This window comes from Grampus griseus (assembly GCF_964374135.1).
Source record: "Grampus griseus genome assembly, chromosome: 12".
Lineage (NCBI taxonomy): Eukaryota > Metazoa > Chordata > Mammalia > Artiodactyla > Delphinidae > Grampus > Grampus griseus.
In genome coordinates, this window is record NC_139006.1 from 16,487,908 (window position 1) to 16,512,039 (window position 24,132).

At 46.1% G+C, this 24,132-nt stretch overlaps 1 protein-coding gene across 2 annotated transcripts; it reads left to right on the forward strand.

Annotated features, from left to right (window-relative positions):
- The first annotated feature begins 33 nt into the window (after positions 1-33).
- DYNLL1 (dynein light chain LC8-type 1) lies at positions 34-22,545 on the forward strand. 2 transcript variants are annotated; one of them, XM_082667968.1, is made up of 3 exons: positions 34-122; positions 20,449-20,586; positions 22,116-22,545. In XM_082667968.1, exons 2-3 carry the CDS (start codon positions 20,455-20,457, stop codon positions 22,251-22,253), a joined length of 270 nt encoding a protein of 89 aa, XP_082524094.1. In that variant the 5' UTR covers positions 34-122; positions 20,449-20,454; the 3' UTR covers positions 22,254-22,545. The 2 variants fall into 2 exon arrangements, with proteins under 2 accessions (XP_082524094.1, XP_082524093.1); XM_082667967.1 differs by lacking the exon at positions 34-122 and adding an exon at positions 20,100-20,235.
- The last annotated feature ends 1,587 nt before the right edge of the window (positions 22,546-24,132 follow it).

Consider the following 24,132-nt stretch of genomic DNA (forward strand, 5'->3'; position numbering starts at 1 on the left):
CTTGCGCCCCCTGTAGGTGCAAAGGGGGTCGGGGGGCGACAACAGGGAGAGAGCTTGGAGTCAGGCGATTTGGAGTCAGTTCCCCAAGGCAAGTCACTCGCCAGCTGCGTCGACTTGGGCAAGTGAGTCAGGCTCCCTGGGCCTCAGTTTTCTCCCTCTGTAGCGCTGCCTACCTCACAGGTTTTTGTGAACATTTGCTGAGGTGAAACGGGTGTAGCGCTCAGGGTGGGCCCCGCGGGCCGTCACTCCGCGCGCAGGGCTCCGCAGGGAGTCGGCCAGGGCCTCAGGCTGACGCCGCAGCAATGAAGAGTAGCCCCCGCTCTCCGCAACTAGAGAAAGCCCACACGCGCAGCAATGAAGACCCAACGCAGCCAAAAATAAATAAATAAAATTAATAAATTTATTTTAAAAAAAAGAAACCTCTGTGGATTGATGGATGGGTAGATGCATGAGAAAGCAAATACAGTAGAACGTTAACTAGATGGTGGGTTAACTAGTAGAACTAGTAGAATCTAGATGGTGGGTGTATTCAGTGTGTTCACTGTACCATTCTTTCAACCTTTCTGTATATTTGAAAACTTTTATAATAAAATGTTGGGGGGAGTTATGAAACAAAAACAAACTCTGTTAGTGCTAGCAATAGCAAGAGAATAAAACTAAATATTTAATTTGTAAATTTATTTATTTATTTATTGGCTGCATTAGGTCTTCGTTGCTGCTTGCCGGCTTTCTCTAGTGGCGAGCAGGGGCAACTCTTCATTGCAGTGCGCCGGCTTCACATCGTGGTGACTTCTCTTGTTTCAGAGCGCGGGCTTCACTAGTTGTGGCACACAAGGCTCAGTATTTGTGGCTCAGGTGCTCTGGAGCGCAGTCTCAGTAGTTTTGCACGGGCTTAGTTGCTCCGCGGCATGTGGGGTCTTCCCAGACCAGGGATCCAACCTGTGTCCCCTGCATTGGCAGGCAGATTCCTAAACACTGCGCCACCAGGAAGTTCCCTGATTTCTATATTTTTATTTGTGCTTTTCTGTGTTTATGAAATTCTCTGTAATTAGCATGTACTACTTTCATAATTGGAATAAAAAATAAATTATTTCTAAAATAAAACAATCAGAACCATCTGTTGTATTCTGGATTATGTAAAACTTCTAGTTGTCCTTTCCTGGCCTTCAGAAAGCAAGCAGGAAAGAGCCCTGGCCAGAGTATATAGGAGCTTATGTATCCTAAAGGCATCCTAAAGTCCAGATGCCTCCTCATTTGGGGGGGTGCTTAGGTGTACTAACACCACCCTCTGAGTCCTGCCACTCCTACCTGATTGTTGCCTGGAATATGCAGATGGAGGCAGTTGGGTAGTCTCCTAGGGAGAAAGAGGTGGAGTCAGCTAAGTGACCTAACAGAACTCTAGGTGTAAATAGTAATGATTCAACTCGTCTGGTGCAAAGTCTTGCAGCTTGTGATCACCAAAGAAGTTCATATGTAGCCTAGAAAATGTGCCCAGATCTGGGGATGTGACAAGTACAGCCTTTCTGGATTAGGAGGAAGGCAGCTAAATTGCTAGGAGGCATCATCCAGGGAACCCCAAAGGTGGATTTTGTTTCTGTGAGCCCAGGTACTAACCTTTGCAAGTTAGAACCCAGATGAAGCCCAAATTAGGACGTAATGCTAAAGAGGCCCATGCACTCCATTCTCTACTAAGGCCACAGATGCTAAGGAGGGTCACCCTTTTGAGCTTTTGCCCATCTGGTTATTCAACATCATCAAGTGCATGCTATAATTTAGGCCCTGGTTGCATGCAGTAATACCATTCTGTCCTCAAGGTGTTATATTCAAGTTGTTATTCAAACAGTCAATTTAGAGCACAGTTGTGATAAGGGTAAACTGCTGTGAGGCCACCTAATGCAGTTTTAGAGATTATAAGGGAGGCTTCCAGGAGGAGATATTTAGGTTGAGCCCTGAGGGACCAGTAGGAGTTAACCATAGGGAAGGAGAAGGCTTTTCAGACAAAAAGGACAGCATGAGCAATTGCTCAGATCATGAGATTATGGTAGACCAGGGGCGAACCCCACCTCCCTACAATATGGCTGGGGCAAAGAGTTCAAGTAGGAAAATGGAGGGCAAAGGAGCTGGGGCCGGGGCCGCCAAGGCCTAGTAGACTGTATTATGGAGTTTGGACTCTACTGAGGGCAGTGAGTAGCCATTGAAGGGTTTTAAGGAGTTATGTTGGGATGAGACCTTCTCAGAAGGAAGTGGCAGCTGACTGGACGGGAGATAACGAGTAGGGGAGGAGACTGAGAGCTAATTTGAATGGAGGGTAGCTGCAGGATAGTAGGGAAAGGAAAGGGAGTCAGGGAGAGATGTGGCAGCAGCTGCCATTATAGGGAAACTTGGGGAAAGAGGAGAGATAATTAAAGGGTCAGTGTAGGAAGTATTGCTGTGTAATCGCAGTGTAAGCCCCCTCCTGTGACTTCATTAAAAAATCTGCATTATCGTGCTTCCCTGGTGGCGCAGTAGTTGAGAGTCCGCCTGCCGATGCAGGGGACGCGGGTTCATGCCCCGGTCTGGGAAGATCCCGCATGCCGCGGAGCGGCTGGGCCCGTGAGCCATGGCCGCTGAACCTGCGTGTCCGGAGCCTGTGCTCCGCAACGGGAGAGGCCACAGCAGTGAGAGGCCCGCGTACCGCAAAAAAAAAAAAAAAAAAAAAAAAATCTGCATTATACATTAATGATTTTAGAGTTGGATTCATATTGTTCCGGGAAGATATGACAGTGTGCTCAGATTAGCCCAGAGGTGAGTATAGGTAAGAACAGGGATAGCCTTGGGTGGCCTATTGACTAGCAGGTTACATGGGGATGTAACATGGGATTGGGTCCAGGGAGACACCAATGGGGAGACCACTGCCGTCATCCAAGCAAGAGATGCCAGTGGTCTGATGTAAGGTGATAGAGATAGATGCTAAGGAGATGAGATATTCCAAGGACAAAAATCATAGGACTTGGAGATAGATTGGTCGTGGGAGCTGAGGAAGGAGGAGGAGTCCAGGTTGACTGCCAGGTTTCTGGCTTGGGGTACTGGCTAGGCAGTGGTATCATTCTGAGACAGGGAATAAAGCAGAAGGAACTGATCTGCAAGAGGATGAACAACGATGAGTTCAGATACGTGTGAAGGAGGTAAGAAGGAAGGATAAGAAGTGTGATGACTCTAGGCTCTACGTGCCCTCTCCGAGAACAGAATTCCAGGTGCATGACCAGGTGATGGTGGATGGACATTGGAGTCCTCTGATACATGGGATAGGCCTGCCCTTCCCACAGGGCGGGGCTTTCACTTAAGCTGTATGGGAGCTCAATAAAGTTCATCATTCCTAATATGATGATAAGAATGGCACCAGTGGGATTGTCTTCACATTGAATAGAAACCTTTGGCCTTGGCAGACTGTGAAGAGTTAATGCATTTCCCACAGCAAGCCATTTACTCCCTACTAGGGAGTAGGGCAGTGCCCAGTAAAAAATAATAATAAAGCAACACTGGGGATAAAACATTCTACAAACCTGCCCATCTGGTTTCCTCCCTTTCCCTATGACATCAGTCCCCTCTGGCATCCAAGCAAAATGTTTTTTTCTCTGCCAGCCTCAGTCATGAGCTTCTCCCAGACCTTGGCCCTTGGGAGCAGTGGGCAGAAGAGGAAGTGATGGGGGAGTAAACCATCGGTGGGAAAATGAGTCATCTCAGAGAAACTGGTCCAGGCTGGCAGAGAAGGCTTGGGCTGGGTCGCTGTGGAATGTGTTTCTGGCCACTGTACCCTAGGAGCTTTCTGTCATTCTTTGCCACTTTATTTGTGCTATAGAGTAAAATGAAACATTCTGGAGAGCTACATAATTAAGAACTGAGCTGTGCAGGAGAGGAAGGGGACAAGCAGCAGCAGAACTAGGAGATCTGGAGAGAGTATGGAAGGGGGTGCAGAGAGCTTTAGGGAAGCAAGTGCCATGTGTAGGTGGATGAGAAGAGGAGAAAGATGGGAAAGATAATTCAAGAAGAGTTGCAGTACATTGTGACTATTTGGTGTTTTCTTAAGAGACTGCAGAAAATCGGTAACATTTTCAATTATTTTGGGGTAATGAACTGATGTTTCTTTGGGTTTTTTGTTTTTTTTTTTGCAGTACGTGGGCCTCTCACTGCTGTGGCCTCTCCCGTTGCGGAGCACAGGCTCCGGACACGCAGGCTCAGCGGCCATGACTCACGGGCCCAGCCGCTCTGCGGCATGTGGAATCTTCCCGGACCAGGGCACAAACCTGCGTCCCCTGCATCGGCAGGCGGACTCTCAACCACTGCGCCACCAGGGAAGCCCTGATGTTTCTTTGAATGTGGCCAGACAAGTAGGAACACGAGGGTCTGGTTTCATATGAGGTACATCTAAAGCAGTAAGCGTGCTGAATCTGTAGCAGCCTCATTGCTTCATTTTTGCCAACTTGCTGTATTCTGAGATGGAGGCCTCAAATAGCTTGTCAATGTCAGGGCTGCTTTTTCTCGGATCCATGGGCTGCAGGGGTCAGTGAAGCACTGCCTCCCCTCCCAACCCCCCCACGACCCCGCCCAGTTGTGAAAGTTGTAAAGTTGGATGCAAAATATTGCAGGTGAGCAGGATAGTCTTGATTCTGGAAGAATATTCACGCAGTGCTATCCAATAGAATTTGCATGATGATAGAAACGTTCTCTATCTGAGTGCAATATGGTAACCCCATGTGGCTACATGTAGCTCTTAAGCACTTGAAACGTGGCTGCTACAGCTGAGAAACCGAACTTTTAATTGTATTTAACTTTAATTAATTTTGATTTTAATAGCCAAATGTGGCTAGTGGCTACCATACAGGACAGTGCAGTTCATCATTTTCAAAGGTCTGTAAAACTATACCCCCCCAAAAAAACTACCCCCCAGAAAAGTTAAGAACCAGTAGGGCCAATCCCTTTATAGCCCTGTTGTGTTGGCACATAGTAAGTGTTTAATAAACACCTGTTAATTTTTTAACTAGTACTTAAAGAAGAGTTGCCCTAGCTCCAGAAAAAGGGAGCTGAAGTACAAAATGACAAATGGTCTTCTCAGTTTCACCAAGTTTTATTTTCTAAGCCCTAAGTTCCTTACCCTCTACCCAAAACTTTTCCCTAAACGTCTTCCACTCTGTCACATACCTTGGAAACTTATTTTATGGCACAGCGAACCAGAAGCACAAGCAAGGGTGGAAGGGGTGTGAAAAGATTAACAACAGTGCTGATAATGTTTTTTGATGCAGCAAGATGAGGCACTGATTTAATAGAATCCTAAAGCTTTGTACTCAATCTTGTACTAAGCAGATTTTTAATGAATTGCATCGATATAATTAGGTAACAGCACCTCAAAAGTAAACATATTCATTAAAGGTAAAAACAAATGTGGAAAGTACCTGCAGATTTTATAAAAGTAAAAAACAAAACAAAAACAAAAAAAAACCCCAACCTTCCAAGCTGTACCTCCCCCTGTGCTAACATGTGCACAGGAGCTAAATTTCCTTCTGTCTGGCTGAGGCTGGCTCTCCCCCTCAGCCAGCACATGTGCAGGGCTTCTGTGAATGTCACATTGACAAACGTTCCCTGGAGCTAGGCAGCTGGGGACCAGTTTCTTTTGTTATTCCCTCCTTCTCGTGGGCTGCCAGTTTTTCTTGTCATGGCACATTCCTTGACAGTGCCTGCAGGAGACTAGGGTTTTTTCCCTCATGGAACACTCTGACCCCAGCTCTAAAAGCCCAGGCTTGTGTATGTGGCATCTGGGACTTTGGTGGTTTTCCCCACTCCTTGCCCACTTGACATTTGTTCATTCATTCCACCGGGTATTTACTGAGCCGCAGAATAGCCTGGCTCTGTGCTGGGCGCCAGGGACACAAGAGTTATCAAGACCCCCACTGTTAAAAAAAAAAAAGACCACTGTTGACAGACAAAGGGACAATGGCAATGGGTGCTCCTGCAGCTCTTAACCCAGAGCTGAATGGGGTGTTCAGGGAAGACTTCCTGGAGGGAGTGGCTTCTGAGCTGAGTGAGACCTGATGTACCAGCTGGTGTTAACCAGGTATCTGAGGAGAGAAGAAAAGCATTCCAGGCAGAAGGAAAAGCATGTGCAAAGAAAGCTGGGACGACTTCTGTCGCTTTGGGGAAGCTCAGCACAGTTAGGTGGGGCTGAGGAGTGTTCTTTCTTTCTCACTCTACAGCCGCCAGTGATTTAGGGTGAGAAGCCCTAATGTAAATCAGAGCCTGGCTGGGTTAGATTATACATGTAAATCCTAAGTATTTCAGCTGCTCATACAAATGTTTATTGTATATCCCTGACTAGGATGATTGTAAAGGGGATGAGATAGGCTGGAGGGAGGGGAGCGCCTGAGGGGAATATAGTCTCACAGTCTCCTAGGGGAGCTGTGCAAAGCGAAAGAGTACTTGTTTGGAAGCCAGAGGGAAAGCAGAAGAGAACCAAGCAGAAATCCAGCGATCCCTCCTGGGCCTGAGTAAGAAGGGCCGCAGGGGGTGCTGTATTCAAAATGCTAGGATGTTTATTAATAACTATAATTCCCTAAGGAATTGGAAGCACCCTCAAGGTCCACCCAGAGGGGACTTGCTACATGGGAAACGTGCAGTTCTGAATACCATGCAGATGTGAAAAAGAGCAAGTCCCTATACGTAGTTATGAAAAGATGTGCAAGTTATTTATGGAATGCCTACTGTTGGCACTGTGCTAGATGCTAGGGTGCCAGAGGTGGAGGGGACAGTGTCTGCCTCCCAGAGAGAACCCCATCTGCACCCCTTTATCTTGGTCTTTGTGATTCGCCTCCACCAGTCTCTCCCTCATCTCCCATTACTCCCAGATTGCCAACTTCTCCAGGATCTGCTGTGTCTGAAAGCCTGTACCAAGTGTTGCAGGGGCTAGTTCTTCTCCTTGGAACATTGATTTCTCCACCTCTGCCTCCCCAGTCTCTAGCCTGACCAAACCCTCCTTGGCCTTCATGTCCGTGACTTAGTAAGTTGGTGTTCAGTGATGCCAAGACCTGTGTGACCCCAGCCTAGAGCTTTCCTCCCACTTTGTACCTTGGAAAGGCCTAGGTGTCCCCTACTGCTCCTTTCATTCCCTCAGTATTTTTGCCAGTTGATTTGTCTAAGCACATTCTAGAATCTTTTTATCAAGTTCTATATGGCATCTTCTAGTTTTTTTCATTGGAATGGTGTTATATCTATAAATTTACATGGGGAAAATTTTTCCATTCTTGCTGTATTTGGCCCTCCCACCCAGAAGTTTGGTATCACTTTCTATTTATTCACATCTTTTTTCTTCTTTTCTCTTATTTGTGGCTTATAATTTTTATATTTCTTGAAATCTAAGTCTGTAGCACTGTGCTGATACCCAGGGAATACCTGCAGTGTCTTTTTTTGACACCACCTCTGACACCAAATGTGTCGTTTTTCCACACCAGTTCTCCAATTTTCCAACGCCAGCTCTGTGTCCAACAATTCACAACTACCCAGAGTTAGTGCAGACCCCCACAGGTTAAGGGCTTAGTCCCATAAGACTTACCCTCAGTTCAGATGCCAGCTGAAAATGGGGTTACCAGTCTACCCACACTTCTTCCAGGCTGACTATAAATTTGGGGTTCCTATAGACTGTTTATCCCCCAAAATTCATATGTTGGAACCTAACCACCAATGTGATCGTATTAAGAGGTGAGGCTTTGGGGAGATAATTAGGTCATGAATAGGATTAGGGTCCTTATAGAAGAGGCCTCAGAGAGCTCCCTCACCCCCTCTACCATGTGAGGACACAGAGAGAAGGTGGCCATCTATGAACCAGGAAGTGGGCCCTCACCTGAACCTGCCCATGCTGGCACTCTGATCTTGGACTTCCAGTCTCCAGAACTGTGAGAACTAAATGTCTATTGTTTATAAGCCACCCAGTCTATATAATATTCTGTAACAGCGTCCTGAACAGACTAAGACAGGAGTCATGAGCATGGAGGTGTTATTCAAAGCCTTGAAAATGGAAACTATGAGAAGTGGTCCAAAGACTGAGGCCCGGAACACTTCTTCCTGTAGAGGCCAGGGAGAAGAGGTGGAGCAAGTAGATGAAGCTGAGGAGGAGCAGCCAGTGAGCCGGGAGAAGAGGGAGAGTCCTGGGGATACTGGAAGACAAGCGAAGAATGAGCTTCAGAGAGGAGGAGAGCAACTGTGACAAGTACATCAATGAAGGACGCTGAGAACTGGCCACTGGATTTAGCAGCGTGGTGGTCACTGGTAACCTTGATAAGCTGTTTTGGTGGAATGGACTGGAGAGTGAATGGGAAGTGTCTTAGTCTGTTCCGGCTCCTACAACAAAATACCATGTGCATCTCATTCAGTGTCCACTTCCTCTACACACAAAATGTAAACTCCATGAGGACAGGAGCCAGGTCTGAGTTTCTCCCTTTCATGTCCCTAGTGCCTAGATGGGGGCCTTGTACCAAGTAGGTGCTCAATAAGTATCTCTTGAAATAATGAACAAGTGACTAAGACACAGGGCAGGAACTCTCAGTGTTTATCCTCTAATTGGCCAAAGCACTTAGGCAAGAAAAAATTAAATAAGTAATGGAGCTTCTCTTGGCAGGTGCTGAGGGAGGTACATCTCTGTACCCAGCACCTAGCTCGGGGCCTGGCACACAGTGAAAGCTCAGAGAATGCTGCTAGCTGAATAAGCATTACCTCTTATATCTGCACGTACTCCTCGCATTGGTGGTGATCTCATCAAGCCCCATGGCTTTAAGTGTCATCTGTAATCTGATGACTCCCCAAATTATAGGTCTAACCTGGACCTCTTCCCAGAACTCATATATCCAACTGCATATTTGACATTTCCACTTGGAATGTCTAATAGGCATCTCAAACTAACATAGCCAAAACAACTTTTTGTTTCTCTTTTGGCCAGCCTTCCCTATCTCAATCCATTCTTCTCATTGTTCAGGCCACAATTCTTGGAGTCATACTTAACTCCTCTCTTTCCCCCACACCCCGCATTCAATTAATCAGCAAATCTGTCAGCTCCACCTCCAGAATATATCCAGAATCCAACCGCCTCTCATCCTACCTTTGCTGTTACTGTCCTGGTCCAAGCCACCATCACCTCTCACCTGGACTGTTGCAGTAGCCTCTTCCTGGCCTCTCTGCTCCCACTGGCTTCCCCACACTCTATCCTCCACCCAATAGCCAGGTCATCAAGTCTTGGCTCAAATGGCACCTTCTCAGAGAGACCTGCCTGGAAACCTCTATTTAAGACAAGATCTCTCACTCTGTCCCCTTTGGTTCCCTTAGTCTATTTTTATCCATTGAACTTAGCAGGGTCAGACATATTTTTGCTTACTTATTACCTTTATTCTCTTGTTAGAGTGTAAGTCCCATGAAGAAGGGATTTTGCCAGTTTTGTTCTCTTGTGGATCCCTAATAGGGTTCTGATCACCAATCACAATGGAGTTTCCCTCACACCAACAAGCAATTCTCTGGACACCAGCTGGGTGTCCTACAATTCAACTCAGTTCTGATACCATCTACCTGGAGATGACATCAGATTCCACTGTCAAGGGTTCAGTCCTACAAGACTGCCCCCTCCCCCAACTTCAGAAGCCAGTTCCAAGCCCAGGTTGTTACCTGTACTTTTGACCAACTGACTATAAGTCAGAGGTGCCCACGACCCCCTCCTTGAGTTCAATTAATTTGCTAGAGCAGCTCACAGAACTCAGAGAAACATTTTACTTACTAAATCACTGTTTGTTTGTTTGCTTGTTTGTTTTAAACATCTTTATTGGAGTATAATTGCTTTAAATCACTGGTTTATTATGAAAGGCTGTAACTCAGGAATAGCCAGATGGTAGAGACACAAGGTATGGGGAAAGGGTGGGGGGCTTCCATGTCTTCTGCCGTGCACCACCCTTCCTGAACCTCCATGTGTTTACCAACCTGGAAGCTCTCTGAACACCGTCCTTTTGGGTTTTTATGGAGGCTTTATTACATAGGCATGGTTGATTAAATCATTGGTCATTGGTAATTGAACTCACTCTCCAGCCCCTCTTCCCACCTCAGGGGCCAGGGGTGGGACTGAAAGTTCTAAGCCTTTAATCTCATGGTTGGCTCCACTGACAACCAGCCCCACCTTAGGTGCTTTCCAAAAGTCAGCTCATCAGCAGAAACCCAGTTGTGGTGGGAAGGGGCTTGTTATGAATAACAAAACACTCATTTCACCTTTATAGCTCTGAAGTGATTTCAGGAACTGAGGACAAGAGACCGAATGTTATAACAAAAGATGATCCCATTGCTCGTGTTATATTTATATATAACAAGATATATATATATATAAATATGTTTATAATATATATTTCTTATCATAAATTGTAATGTCACAATCCCCAGCACGCAGAACAGTGACTGACATCTGGTTCTCTCTCAGCAATCATGAATGAAGGTCTGAATGAACTCTTGAGTTCTGGAGAGTCAGGTTTTCTTCCAGTCAGTGCGTAAGAGTGGAGATGCCGGAAATCAGATACCAACTGCTTGTTCCTTTGTCTGGGGCCCTAGAATAATTGAGATTTAACTTGGGGCCACTTTGCATATAATTAAAGAGTGACAGCAAGGTCACCTAGTGAGTCAGAGGGGGCTCCTAGAGCAGACTCCAGTCCTGCCTCCTAGTCTATGCAGGAGGGAACTTGTTCTGTAATTGTTGGACATCCCATCCCTTTGTCTGTAAGTAAGCCTGCCTGCCCTGTGGTCCTTACACAGGGCTGTGAGTCTGGGATCTGTGACATTCAGACTCATCCTAGATTATTATTTTTTTTTTTTTTGACCACACCGCTTGGTTTGTAGGATCTTAATCCCTCGACTAGGGATTGAACCCGCGTCCTCAGCAGTGAGACCGCTGAGTCCTAACCAATGGACTGCCAGGGAAGTCCCATCCTAGATTTATTTAGGGCACTGGTTCTCAACTAGGGGGCAATTTCACCCTCCAGCGGACATTTGACACTGTCTGCAGACTCTTATTTATTTATTTATCTTTGGCTGTGGGCTCTAAGTTCCCTGACCAGTGATTGAGCCCGGGCCCTCCGCAGTGAAAGTACAGAGTCCTAACCACTGGACTGCTAGGGAATTCCCTGTCTGGAGACATTTTTGGTTAATAACTGGGTGTGCGGTGCAATTGGCATCCAGTGGGTACAGGCTAGGGATGCTGTTAAACATCGTTCAATGCACAGAACAGTCCCCCAGCAGAAAACTTTCTGGTCCAAAATGTTGGTTCTGAGGTTGAAGAATCCTGGTTTAGGGTACCATTAATGATAATTGGTAGCCAGCATCATTGACTTTTGCCATGTGCCAAGTCCTATACCACCTACTTTATATGCACCATCTCAATCTCCAAATTGTCCTTGAGAAACAAGGACTATTACAATCCCCATTCTACAGGTGAGGAAACTGAGGCTCAGAGAGGTAGAGTCACTTACCTAAGTTCAGACACCTTAGTAGGGGCAGGGTAAGGCTGCACACCCAGGTGCACCTGGCTTCAAAGTCTGTGCTTTTAGCCTCTTCTCTGGGTTTTCTGCTTACTGATTGGGAGCTGAGGGGGGCCCACTAGGCCTCTCTGGACGTGCCTGAATTTATCTGCTGCACCCCGGACAGGGGGCTGAGCAATCAGGCTTCGGAGGTATCTGTCCATTCAGGCGAAGCTTGGCTATGGGCCAGAGGGAAGCTTTTTCTTCCCTGAGTTGTCCCAGTCTGTCTGGCCTCACTCTCCCTGCACTGCAGTACAGTTCTTGGCTCCACAACTCAGTTCCCCTGCCAGCCCCAGGCTAGTGCCAGCCCTTCTCCATGGGAAGAAAGCTTCTAGATTCAGACCTAGGCCTTGCACACTCTCCCACTGAGCCTCTCCTTTCTGTACAGGAGTTCTTGAATCAACCCTGGGGACTGCAAGGTCACATTCCTCACACTTCCTTTCAGGTAAGGGAGGGCTGGAGCTGCTAGGTTGGTGACAGAACTCATGGTCCAAGAAAGTGCTTGAGGTCCCAGAAAATCTTGGAAAGTGATTGCTGGACAGGGCTGGGAACAGTGCAGTCCTGGGCCAGTGGCAGGGTGCAGGCTGTGGCTTTTTCTGTCTTGTTTTGGGACCTCCAGTCCCTGCAAGAAATCCCTCAGTGTGCTTGTGAACAAATCCAAAGGGCTTTCTGAGGGCCCTGGGAAAGTATGATGGCTAAAGTGCAAAGAATTTGTTCAGGGAAGATCAAGACAGTCAAGGACAAATCTGGGGTCAAATTTGAGAGAAAACAACTCTGAATTAGTTTGAAAAATCCATTCTTTCTTCAGTCCATCTATCCATCCATTCATCTATCCATCCATCCAACATATATTTAGGGAGCTCCCACCAGGAGCCACGGATGCTGAGAGTCTCCGGGGACACACATCATCTCCCTTTGTCTGGGGAGGTGAGGCAGCTCAGAGGTTTCATCGACCACGTAAGTCTGTACAGTCAGACAGAGCAGGGTTCAAATTCCAGCCTTGTCATTCCTAGCATTGTGACTTTAGGCAAGGGACCTCACCTCTCCGCACCTAATTTTTCCTCATCTATGTAATGGAGAGATCAACAGCTCTTAACATCCACCTTATAGAGTTGTGAGAAGTCAAGGAGATAATGTGTCCCAAATGCTTAGCACATAGTAAGTTCTCAGTACATAACAGCAGTAGCTACCATCTTTTGGACCTTGGCTAGGTCTTTTTTTTTTTTTTTTTTTGGGCTGCACCACGCGGCATGCAGGATCTTAGTTCCCCGACCAGGGATCGAACCCGTACCCCCTGCAGTGGAAGCATGGAGTCTTAACCACTGGACCACCAGGGAAGTCCCTGGCTAGGTCTTTAGATGCATTATTTAATATAAACCTTGCCACCACCCTACAATGAAGGTATTATCTCCATTTAAAAATCAGGAACCTATACCTCTGAGAGGCTAACTCGTAGGAGGGCACACAACTTAGGTTTTTCCCAAGTCTGTCTCCAAAGCCTATGATTTCAGAAGCTTTGCCTCCCTCTCATGATGATTTCCAGTAATAAGAATAGAAAATGCATGTTTTCAGGCTCAGAAGGGTTCTCAAGAAAACTTAGCAGCTAGGAGTGGAATATAGTGAGTTGCCCAGACATGTGATGCTACAGAACCCAATTGATGGGCCAATTCAGTGGGACCTGGTGAGGGAATCTTGCATTCATTCCAAGAGTATAGGTTATCCTAGAGCAATTGTTCTTTATCCTCCTTGGGTTCTGAATCCCTCTGTGCCTCTGACGAAAGGTATAGATCCTCTCCCTGGAAAAATGCCTGTGAGCACAACACACATCTTGTGCATAATTCCTGGGGACTTGTAAAACCTTCGCAATCCATCCACCGGATCCCCTTTAAGAGCGCTCCGCTAGGGCAGCGTTTCCCAAGTGTGGGACACATATCACTGGCGGGGTCCCAGATCAGTTTAACAATATGAGGGCAAAACATTTTATATTATAATATTTGTTTATATTTTATGGTTACCTTCTATTTATGATAAATGAGACTAGTTTTCTGTTTATGGTAATAATATAAATTTGCCTTTTAAAATGCTTATTAAAAATAGGGAGTTTAATTGAAGAAAAATATTGAAGAAATAATAGTAGAGGTAGGGTGCAGGTATGGCAAAAACCATGAGGACGATTTGGGAAATGTCTCTGGGGTTTCTCCTTGGTGGAGTCATGGTGGGTTTACTTTAGCGTCATCTGAATTTCCAGAGGACCCTGGAAATGACTTATTTTGGGGCTCTCTACGTTGATGGCATGGTTCTGACCAACCAAAAATGCTGTTGAGTCTCCACTTTCTTACCTTCCCATGGAATTCCCCTAGTGCCTATGATGAGCTGAACCCTCCCTGCTGCCAATCAAAACTACACCAGATACTGTCCTCATGCAGATCTAAGTGCAAGCATTTTGGTGCCATACCCATTCATTTATTCAGCAAACACCATGTGCCAAGTAGCAAGCATAGGCCATGATCCATTCACGCCCAGAAAGTGTGAAATCCCCAGCACCCAAGGGTAAAGCCAACTTGTCTGAGGTGATGGAAAGAGCAGTAGATTTGGAGTCAAACAGACCAGGATCTTAGAAATCTGGTTCCATAGCCGCACGGCTTGCAGAATCTTAGTTCCCCAACTAGGGATTGAACCCATGCCCTCGGCAGTGAGAGCTCGGAATCCTAACCACTAGACCACCAGGGAATTCCATGACATCACTTCTGATACTGTGTTTGTTTGTTTGTTTTTCTAACACCAAATACTTATTTTTCCACATCCATTCTCCAACATCCACTGGGTGTCCAACAATTCAGTTCTGACGCTGACTCCCAGAGTTAGCACAGACCCACAGGCTAAAGGCACAGACCCACAAGACTGCAAATGGGGTGCCCACGTTACCCTCACCATGCCCAACTGACCATAAATTTGGGTTCCCACAACCACTTCCTCAGGCTTGATAATTCTCTAGAATGACTCACAGAACTTAGAAAAGTACTCTACTTACTATTACAGATTTATTATAAAGGATGCAACTCAGGAACAGCCAAATAGAGGAGATGCATAAGGCAAAAGGTATTGGGGGGTGGGGGGATGCAGAGTTTCAGTGTCCTCTCAGGGTGCACCACCTGCACAGCACTTTATAGTTTTGGAGTTGTTATGGAGTATTTGTTACATGGGCATGGCCACTGGGGATTGAACTCAATCCCTTCCCCTCCCCTCCCAGGAGGTCAGGAGATGGGGAAGGTAGGGGAAGGGGACATGGGTAGGAATAGGGGGCTGAAAGTTTCAACCCTCTAATCATATGGTTGTTTCCTCTGATGACCAGCTATCTAGATATCTGAAACTATCTGTATATCTGAAGGCATCTTGCCTCCCTCCCCCCAAAGAGTCACCTCGTTACCTAAACTCCAGTGTAGTTGATAGAGACTCATTATGATAACAAAAGATTCTCTTATAACTCAAATAATTTCAAGGGTTTAAGAGCTCTGTGCCTGGATCTTCGGACAAAGACCAAATACATATATATATATATATATATATATATATATATATATATATATATATATATATATATATTCTATTATACTTCTTTGAGTCTGTCTTCTGGTTACAAAAAGAGAGTATTCACCTGAATAAAAGGTTGCCAACTGGAGGCCCATAGGCCATATCTAGACTGCACTGTGTTTTAAGAAATGAATTTGTGACCAACATTAAAATGATGATATTTCCCATAAAAATAATTCAGATTTCTGGTCTCTCTTGAAAATCAGATGATTTTAGCAACACTGGGTCAACAATCCCAAATGGCAACATCTGCCTGGGCACCTTTTAAAGGGCTTTTCTAGGGACTTCCCTGGTGGTGCAGTGGTTAAGAATCCACCTGCCAATGCACGGGACACGGGTTCAAGCCCTGGTCCGGGAAGATCCCACATGCCATGGAGCAACTAAGCCTGTGCGACACAACTACTGAGCCTGCACTCTAGAGCCCGTGAGCCACAACTACTGAGCCCACATGCCACAACTACTGACGCCCGCGCCTATAGCCCGTGCTCTGCAACAGAGAAGCCACCACAATGAGAAGCCCGCACACCGCAATGAAGAGTAGCCCTGGCTCGCCACAACTAGAGGAAGGCTGCGTGCAGCAACGAAGACCCAACGCAGCCCAAAATAAATAAATACTTTTTTTAAAAAAAGGGCTTTTCTATTTGCCACAGTCCCCTCCACTCCCTATTGTACCACCTACCTCACCTCACTCATTAATGTTACCTGCTGGGCTCCTGTACTTCTAAAGCCCTTTCAAACCCCCAAACCCATGATATTGGAAAGATTAGGTTACTGTTGACTAGAAACTCCTTGAGGATGGGGCTGTAACTGACTCTGGGTATATATTTCAAGCATCCAAATCCTGAACAGACATTTCATTTACAACTAGCGGATATTTATTACCTGCCTCACTGTGCGATAAGCAGATAGGAAGTGAGAAATGATTCTGCAAAAATAAGTGGTAACAGAATGAAAAAGGCCGTTGGTTCCTAGAAATAATATCCCCAAAATGTCTCTTGGGGTTAAACACAGGCCAGAAAATCATGAGTTTCTTTTTTTTTTTAATATTTATTATTTATTTGGCTGCGTCAGGTCTTAGTTGCCGCGTGCAGGATCTTTGTTGGGGCATGCGTGATCTTTAGTTGCAGCACACGGGATCTTTTAGTTGCGGCATGTGGGCTCTCGTTCCCCGACCAGGGATCGAACCCAGGCCCCCTGCACTAGGAACACGAAGTCTTTATTATTTTAATTAATTAATTAATTAATTTATGGCTGTGTTAGGTCTTCGTTGCTGCACGCGGGCTTTCTTTAGTTGCGGCGAGCAAGGGCTGCTCTTTGTTGTGGTGCACGGGCTTCTCATTGCAGTGGCTTCTCTTGTCGCAGAGCATGGGCTCTAGGCGTGTGGGCTTCAGTAGTTGTGGCACGTGGGCTCAGTACTTATGGTTCACAGGCTCTAGAGCGCAGGCTCAGTAGTTGTGTCGCACGGGCTTAGTTGCTCTGCGGCATGTGGGATCTTCCTGGACCAGGGCTCGAACCTGTGTTTCCTGCATTGGCAGGTGGATTCTTAACCACTGCGCCACCGGGGAAGCCTGGGAACACGAAGTCTTAACCACTGGACCACTAGGGAAGTCCCAGCATGAGTTTTTGATAGTGCTCTTACTTCACTTTTTAAATATTTATTTACTTATTTATGGCTGCGTTGTGTCTTCGTTGCTGCGCGCAGGCTTTCTCTAGTTGCGACTAGTGGGGGCTACCCTTCGCTGCGGTGTGTGGGCTTCTCATTGCAGTGGCTTCTCTTTGTTGCGGAGCATGGGCTCTAGGCTCGCGGGCTCAGTAGTTGTGGCGCAGGGGCTTAGTTGTTCCATGGCATGTGGGATCTTCCCAGACCAGGGATCGAACCCATGTCCCCTGCATTGGTAGATGAATTCTTAACCACTGCGCCACCAGGGAAGTCCCACTTTTTTAAAAAAAAATTTATTTATTTATTTATTTATTTATGCTGTGCCCGGTCTTAGTTTCTGTGTGTGGGATCTTCGTTGTGGCATGTGGACTTCTTGGTTGCCGCATGCATGCGGGACCTAGTTCCCCGATCAGGTATAAAACCTAGGCCCCCTGCATTGGGAGCGTGGAGTCTTACCCACTGGACCACCAGGGAAGTCCCTCTTCCTTCACTTTTAAAGAAAATAATTAGGGTCAAGAGCTGGTTGAGATGAGCAGCAAACACAGAAGATGCTCAGGAAGGCAGGTGCTACAAATGGAGAAAAACCTACAGGCATTTATCGAGCAAAATCCCCTTATTTGTTAGAAAACCTTAACATCATCCCGTCCCAAACTCCTTTTCTTCAAAGTTATTAATAAGAAGAAGGCACACTGTCTCCTCAGCTAAATGTATTAAAGTAATATTGAAGTTAAGAGAATGGACTTTAGGGTCATCCAGACCTGGAATTTTTTCCTTTATTAACAGCTTGACCTTGTGAAAGTCAATTTCCTAATCTGTAAGCTGGGGATATAAGACCTGGAATTCTTAATTCAATGCATATCTAAGTCAGTGCATGCTATGTGGCAGATGCTGAATTCGCTGATGAAGATGCAGCAGTGATGAAGACAGGCAGGGACAAATAGACAATAACTGAGCAAATAAATACATGAGATAATTCATGTGAATTTATTCTGAAGGAATAAATGAGGCAAGTACAATGGAGGAAATAAAAAAGTTACTTCAGTAGAGAGTAACTGAAGTGTGGTGGTAGGGGGTAAGTAGAGATGGTTCTTTAGGGAAGGAGGCATCTGAGCTCAAATCTAAATGAGCAGAAGTTATGCCAGGAGGGAGATGGGAGGAAAGGGGTCCCAGGCACAGCTGTTGTGAGGAGCAACTGAGTAAATGCCAAGCACTTGGTGATAGGCAACCACTCAATACACAGCTGCTGTTCTTATGACCTCATCCCCTTTAACGACTCTCAGCTCCTTCTGTTCAAACAAGGAGAAGCTGGCCAAGCCATAGATCAGAGGGTTTAAAACTATATACACTACCAAATGTAAGGTAGATAGCTAGTGGGAAGCAGCCGCATAGAACAGGGATATCAGCTTGGTGCTTTGTGACCACCTGGAGGGGTGGGATAGGGAGGGTGGGAGAGAGGGAGATGCAAGAGGGAAGAGATATGGGAACATATGTATATGTATAACTGATTTACTTGGTTATAAAGCAGAAACTAACACACCACTGTAAAGCAATTATACCCCAATAAAGATGTTAAAAAAAAAAACAACTATATACATGAAAAGTAAAGGCCCCCAAGAGAGATTCAGGTTCTAGCATCATCGTTAGATTCCATAGTTCTGAATCATGCATCCAAGTCAGCAAGTCAGGTAGAAGCACTAACCCAGACTCACTCCTGTTGCCAATACAACTTCTTCCCCAACAGCGACTCTGTGTAGAACTACTTTAACTCCTCCAACCCATAATCCCACCACTGGAAACCTGAAACGGGGAAAAGTCTCTTAATTTGATTTAATTGATATGCATATGTTGTACCGGAGTTTCTCATTATTCCCAGCTGGTTTCTCTTTGGCATTGTGTGCCTCTGATCAAATTGTCTAAGGGGCTCTGGATTAATGAGAGTGGGTGGTCAAGTAGAAACAGGCAGAAATGTAAACAGAAAGCTTCTGGTTACATGATTAAACTGATAACTTGTTTATGCAAGTTCAAAAACACATTTTAGGTATTTAAGGGTTGGTTGTTCAAAACCTTGCCATGACTCTTGGGACAGTTCCATAAATTGACAGCCATCGGTAAGATTCTTCCAACCCTTACTATGTGCCACAAGTTGTGCTGAGAACTTCAAATGCACTAGTTTATTTAATACTCCCAGCATGCCTATGAAGTGGTTTCCTTTTATATTTAATCCCTTTACAGATTAGAAAACTGAGGTTCAAACAGCTAGTAAAATGACAGGGCTAGGATTTAAATATTTAAATCCAGATCTGATCCTGCTCCCCAACCCCACCCCAAGTCCTTGGTTTTTTATCCACTTAGTGGTTAGTCTCCCTAAACCAGAGGAAATACCTCTAAGGGATGCCATTCTATTCATTAGGGCACCTCCGCCCTAGAGGTAAATCCCCACCAAGAAACTCCTACACAGGAAAGACTGCCTCATCTGAGCAAGAAGCCCCACCCTGGACACACACCACCGGGATCGGCACTCCCAAATCCACCCGGAGGGCTCCCCACCCCCTTAAATGAGGTCTGCATTGCCCAGCAGGGAGACCCCACTCTTGGGGATAATCTCTTAATTCATAAGGAAACCCTCTCCCATTTCTGAGGACCTCTGACACGCGCACTCCCATATTTCAGAGGAGGTCCGGCTGCATAATTTGCATGGCCCAATGCAATATGAAAATGTGGCGTCCCTTGTATTAAAAAAAAATACGAATTTCAACAATGAGACAGCAGAGCATTAAACCAAATCCTGGGGCTCCTCTTCTGCGACTGCACGGATCACTTGCCCACGAAGCCAGCCCTGCTTAAGAGATACCCTTCTAGTGAAGCGATTGGCTACCTCAGTCAGAAAGGGTAAATCCTTCCGACCTGGGATGGGAGGAAGGGACGTGGGATACCCAACTTCCAAAGACAATACTTATTCTAGAACACACTCTGGGACAACCTCCGTAAATTTGGAATCACTTCTCTTGACCTGGGCGGAAGCTTCCTTCGCACCTCTCTAGCCGCTGGGCGGTCCTCGCGACCCCACCCCAGCACCGCCTTCGGGGTGTTTGGCCTCATCTCGTGCGGCCCATTGCCGGGGCAACCGACGCCGAGAGCGGTGCATTGTGGTCTGCAACAAAATGCAGGAGAAAGATCCTGAGGGAACCATTGAGTCCATGGGCCAATGGGAGAGTTCTGGGGCTGTGTCAAGCCAATAGGGACGTTCGGTGGGGGGCGGGGCCGGCGGGAGCAGGGCGGGGCTTAGGTACTAGGCGGCGGCGGGTGGCGTGGGGCTCCATAGATGCGCCACGGCTTTAGTAGGGACCGTTCGTCTCGACCGGTCTGAGCCTCGCCAGCCCCTCCCCCAGGAGACCGTTGCAGTCGGCCAGCCCCTGCTCTTTGGTGAGAGACTCGGGGGGGTTCCACTATCTGGCTTCGTCCCCTACCGGACTTATCCCGCCGTTCGGTCCGCGCGGCCCGCGCTTCCTGAGAAGTGGGGTTGGGGGTCGTCCCGGGGTGGCGTGGGGCGGGCGGAGCGGGCCGGGGAAGCTGGCGCCTCGCAGGCGCAGCCCATAACCCAACTCCTCACCCTTTGCCCGGGCCTCGCCCCCCCAGGTAACCATGTGTGACCGAAAGGCCGTGATCAAAAATGCCGATATGTCGGAGGAGATGCAACAGGACTCGGTGGAGTGTGCTACTCAGGCATTGGAGAAGTATAATATAGAGAAGGACATTGCGGCCCATATCAAGAAGGTGAGGACAGGGCGCGGGCGTGGGGTTTCGGGCAGTTTGCGCTCAGCTGGGGCGAGTCACAACTTAGTTCCTTCTCCTCGATCCTGCGTCCCCCGAGCAATGGCAGAGATACTTGGGGGGCACGCAAAGTAGCGCGGGTGTAGAGGTTTCCAGAAAAGGACGCAAATGAATTTTGCGCTTCTCTTGAAGATCGGCTCCTCAGCGTTCGAAGTTTTTTTTTTTTTAATTACCCAGCTCCACGGGGAAAGCGCCACCTAGTAACGGTTTCTAGGATCAGGCAGCAGCGGTTCCCCCCCTTCTGCATGATTGCTGCGCCCAGGATCCATCTGGGTGCTCGAGAGGGGGGTAGCTGCGTGGGTGTTTCCAGCAGGGCCGAAGGGAGATCTTGCCAGCCTTCAGTGGGGAGTCAGTCGGCAGTTGAGGGAAAGTGGGTGGTAGTGAGGGCTGGGTACTAGGTTGGGGGATTGGTAAATGGCAGTCTGTAGAAAGCTGGCAGGCCTGCCAACTTCTCGAGCTATGTTTTCTAGAAGGGAAGGAAGCTGGCAGCCTAAGCCGTGGGAGGGTTCTAGTCGAGAATGAGAAGATGAAAGACTTCGGATGGAGCAGAAATAAATACCTTTTTGACAGAGGCAGCAGCAGTGCGTTGGTCTAGTTTGTAAGAATTTTATTCCCCTTAATCTAAAAGACGTTCTTGCTGTGTACAATACAATAGTAGCCAAATTTTGCCTAACTCACCAGAGACTTGTAGTACTTTCATAGAGAAGGACTAGCGTTGGCCCCTGCCTAGAGCTACCCAGTGAAACCTGGAGCCTCTGGGGGTGGGGAAAATAGGGAAAAGTTGTTACTGCAGTTTGCTCTCCTTGAGGACCAGGTGGTAGATTAGCACTGTTAGGATAGATGTGGGAAGAAGGGCTATTGACAGAAAGATAAAATTTTCCCAGGTAGCTGTCAGGTTCTGCTTCCAGCATTCTTTTTATAGGGACAGTGGAGTGCCAAGTGTCTTGTCCGTTTAAATTTTGATCCACAGTGGTTTAGAAGCTCATTGAGGCTTTGTTCTTTTGGAAGTCTTTTGTTTCAATAATACTGAAATGAGTTATAGTGGGGGTATTTTGGGCTAAATATTTACTATTTTCTTGGCTTTTGTAGGTGCATGTCGTACAATAGGAGGATAGTTTAGTTCTGTTTAAAAACTAGAGGATAAACTAGAACTGATGTCACCTGCTGTTAATGAATAAGAATATTCTAGAAGTTATGAAGGTGTAATTGCCATGATAACAAAGCGCTCTGTCTCTGACGTTGCCCTTTCTGACTTTTACCTCCCCAGCCCCCATTCCTAGCTTAGCTCAGATTGCAAGTATGTTTGCATTAATGCACCATGTAGGCGATTTGGAGCTGAGGAACATTCTTTCATTCTAAGAATTTGCAGATGCTGACGTTCCTTCTTTCTGCTCTGCTTATCTAGGAGGCAAACTCTGACCTCTGGTTTAGCACTAAAATTCTGTGTTCTTTTTCTCCTCCCCTTCCCCCAGGAGTTTGACAAGAAATACAACCCCACCTGGCACTGCATCGTGGGGAGGAACTTCGGTAGTTATGTGACACATGAAACCAAACACTTCATCTACTTCTACCTGGGCCAAGTGGCCATTCTCCTGTTCAAATCTGGTTAAAAGCATGGACTGTGCCACACCCAGTGATCCATCCAAAAACAAGGACTGCAGCCTAAATTCCAAACACCAGAGACTGAAATCTTCAGCCTTGCCTAAGGGAACACCTCGATCTTTATTGTGTTGTTTTGTACAGGGCATTCTCTGTACTAGGTTGTTGTGGTTATAAAGCAATTAGCAAAACAGCTTACATTTGTATTTATTTTCTATTCCATACCTCTCTGTCCCATGTTTTTTCTCTTCAAAATCCATTCCTTAAAAGAAATAAATGTGTTGGAGAAGTGTGCGTTAATAACGATTTGTTCAAATAATCTAGGGTTGAAGATGGCCTATTGTTTGATCTTGGGTAGTTTGGTGGGGGTGATTCCTTGAAGTTTCTGTGGGATATAGACTAGCCTATTCAACGCTCTTGAGTTTCATTCTTGCCCATCCTGCTACTGTTATGCATGGAAGAATACTACTCAGAAGTGCATGTTAAGAAATGCATGGCAGAGAAACTACTGAATTAACTCTTATTCCTAATCTGATGCTTTCCTTAAGTGCTCATTTTGTTAAAAGATACTGCTATAGAGTGTTCTGGGCCTTAGGCCTCAAGTGGTGATGAATGTATAGTAGTTCCATGGTTGTAAAATGGAAATAAGCTAATAAGAAAGTTGGGCTCTAGACTAATTTCCCCTCCCCTGCCTTGGCCAAAGTATATTCTAAAGATTAAAGGTGGTCTTAAAAGGGAAATCTTTTGAGGCAGCCCTCCATGTGATTCTAATAAAGTCTGCAGGAATTTAAACTTATAAGCCTGCTGTGCTGTGCTTTAACTAGCTGTGTTCACATGTGAATTGAAGCTTTCACTAAAAGACCCAATTAAAACTGGATAAGTAAACTTCATTAAAGGTTTCCTGCTATCAATTTTAGGAAGACAAATCTTTTCTATGAATAAAAGCGAATATGGCAGACTTGGCTTTTGTAGATAGGAAATATTCCAGAGGCTGAGACAACCCACGCCCATCCTGGGAAGCTGCAAGGAAGGTCCTGGCTTTTAAGTTCCCCTTTGTTTTCAGTGTTCACATGAGGTAAGCCTTTTTGTTTTAGACCTTGGATCTATGAGATACAATTAGGGTGTCTGAGCAGCCAGGCTAATGCTACACAGAGCGGGTGATAGATCTGAATTGACTGATGATTCCATCTTGAGAGCAATATTAGGTCTGTAACATCTTTGGGAGGTTGTTTTTCTTTACCAGAACTTGGGGTCTTAAAAGTTCTAGTGAAGTTGATCAATGTTAGGACTGAGAAAGTTTCAGGGTAGAGGGGCAAACAATTGTTTTACTATTATGGCAATTCAAGTGGGAGAAGTTTTTCCCCTGCTTTCTGCAGGAGAGGAGCAGGAGGTACTGTGGAATGGGACTGCAATTGCAGTCGTTTAGGTTTGTATTTATATGAACAGACTGAGAATGTTCCTGTAATACATCCTTTTTCTACCTCCTTTTCCTCTTTTGTGACCTGGCTATATTTGAAGCCCAACAGGTGTTTGGCTTTCAAAGCTGCATCAATCTTGTCGATTTTAGCTCTACTTCCAGTCTCCAGCTGCCTTCAGGCCACAAACGGCTGGACAATGGGAGTTCTAATTTCATCAGGCCCATATCTATTGCCAGGAAGTGACAGCTTTTAACTTTTCTTTCTTGATTCAGATATGAGAATCACATTGCCACTGAGCGAGGACTGGGTTGATGACCTATGAAGGTTTTTTTAGTGCCTGCTCCTTGTTAATTTCAGAGGCGCCAGCTGGCTGAAAACAAAACTTAAAAGTTTTTCTAAGGTTTAGCATTTTATCAATCGTTCTTAGGTGCTGTTCTTTGAGACAGGTGTATATAGAGTGCTGTATCTGGAA

Excerpts from the sequence above, each read along its gene's own strand:
- DYNLL1 (XM_082667968.1), top strand. The coding sequence starts at position 20,455 with ATGTGTGACCGAAAGGCCGTGATCAAAAATGCCGATATGTCGGAGGAG. Across the intron at positions 20,587-22,115 it reads TTGCGGCCCATATCAAGAAG|GAGTTTGACAAGAAATACAA; the intron begins GTGAGGACAGGG and ends CCCTTCCCCCAG.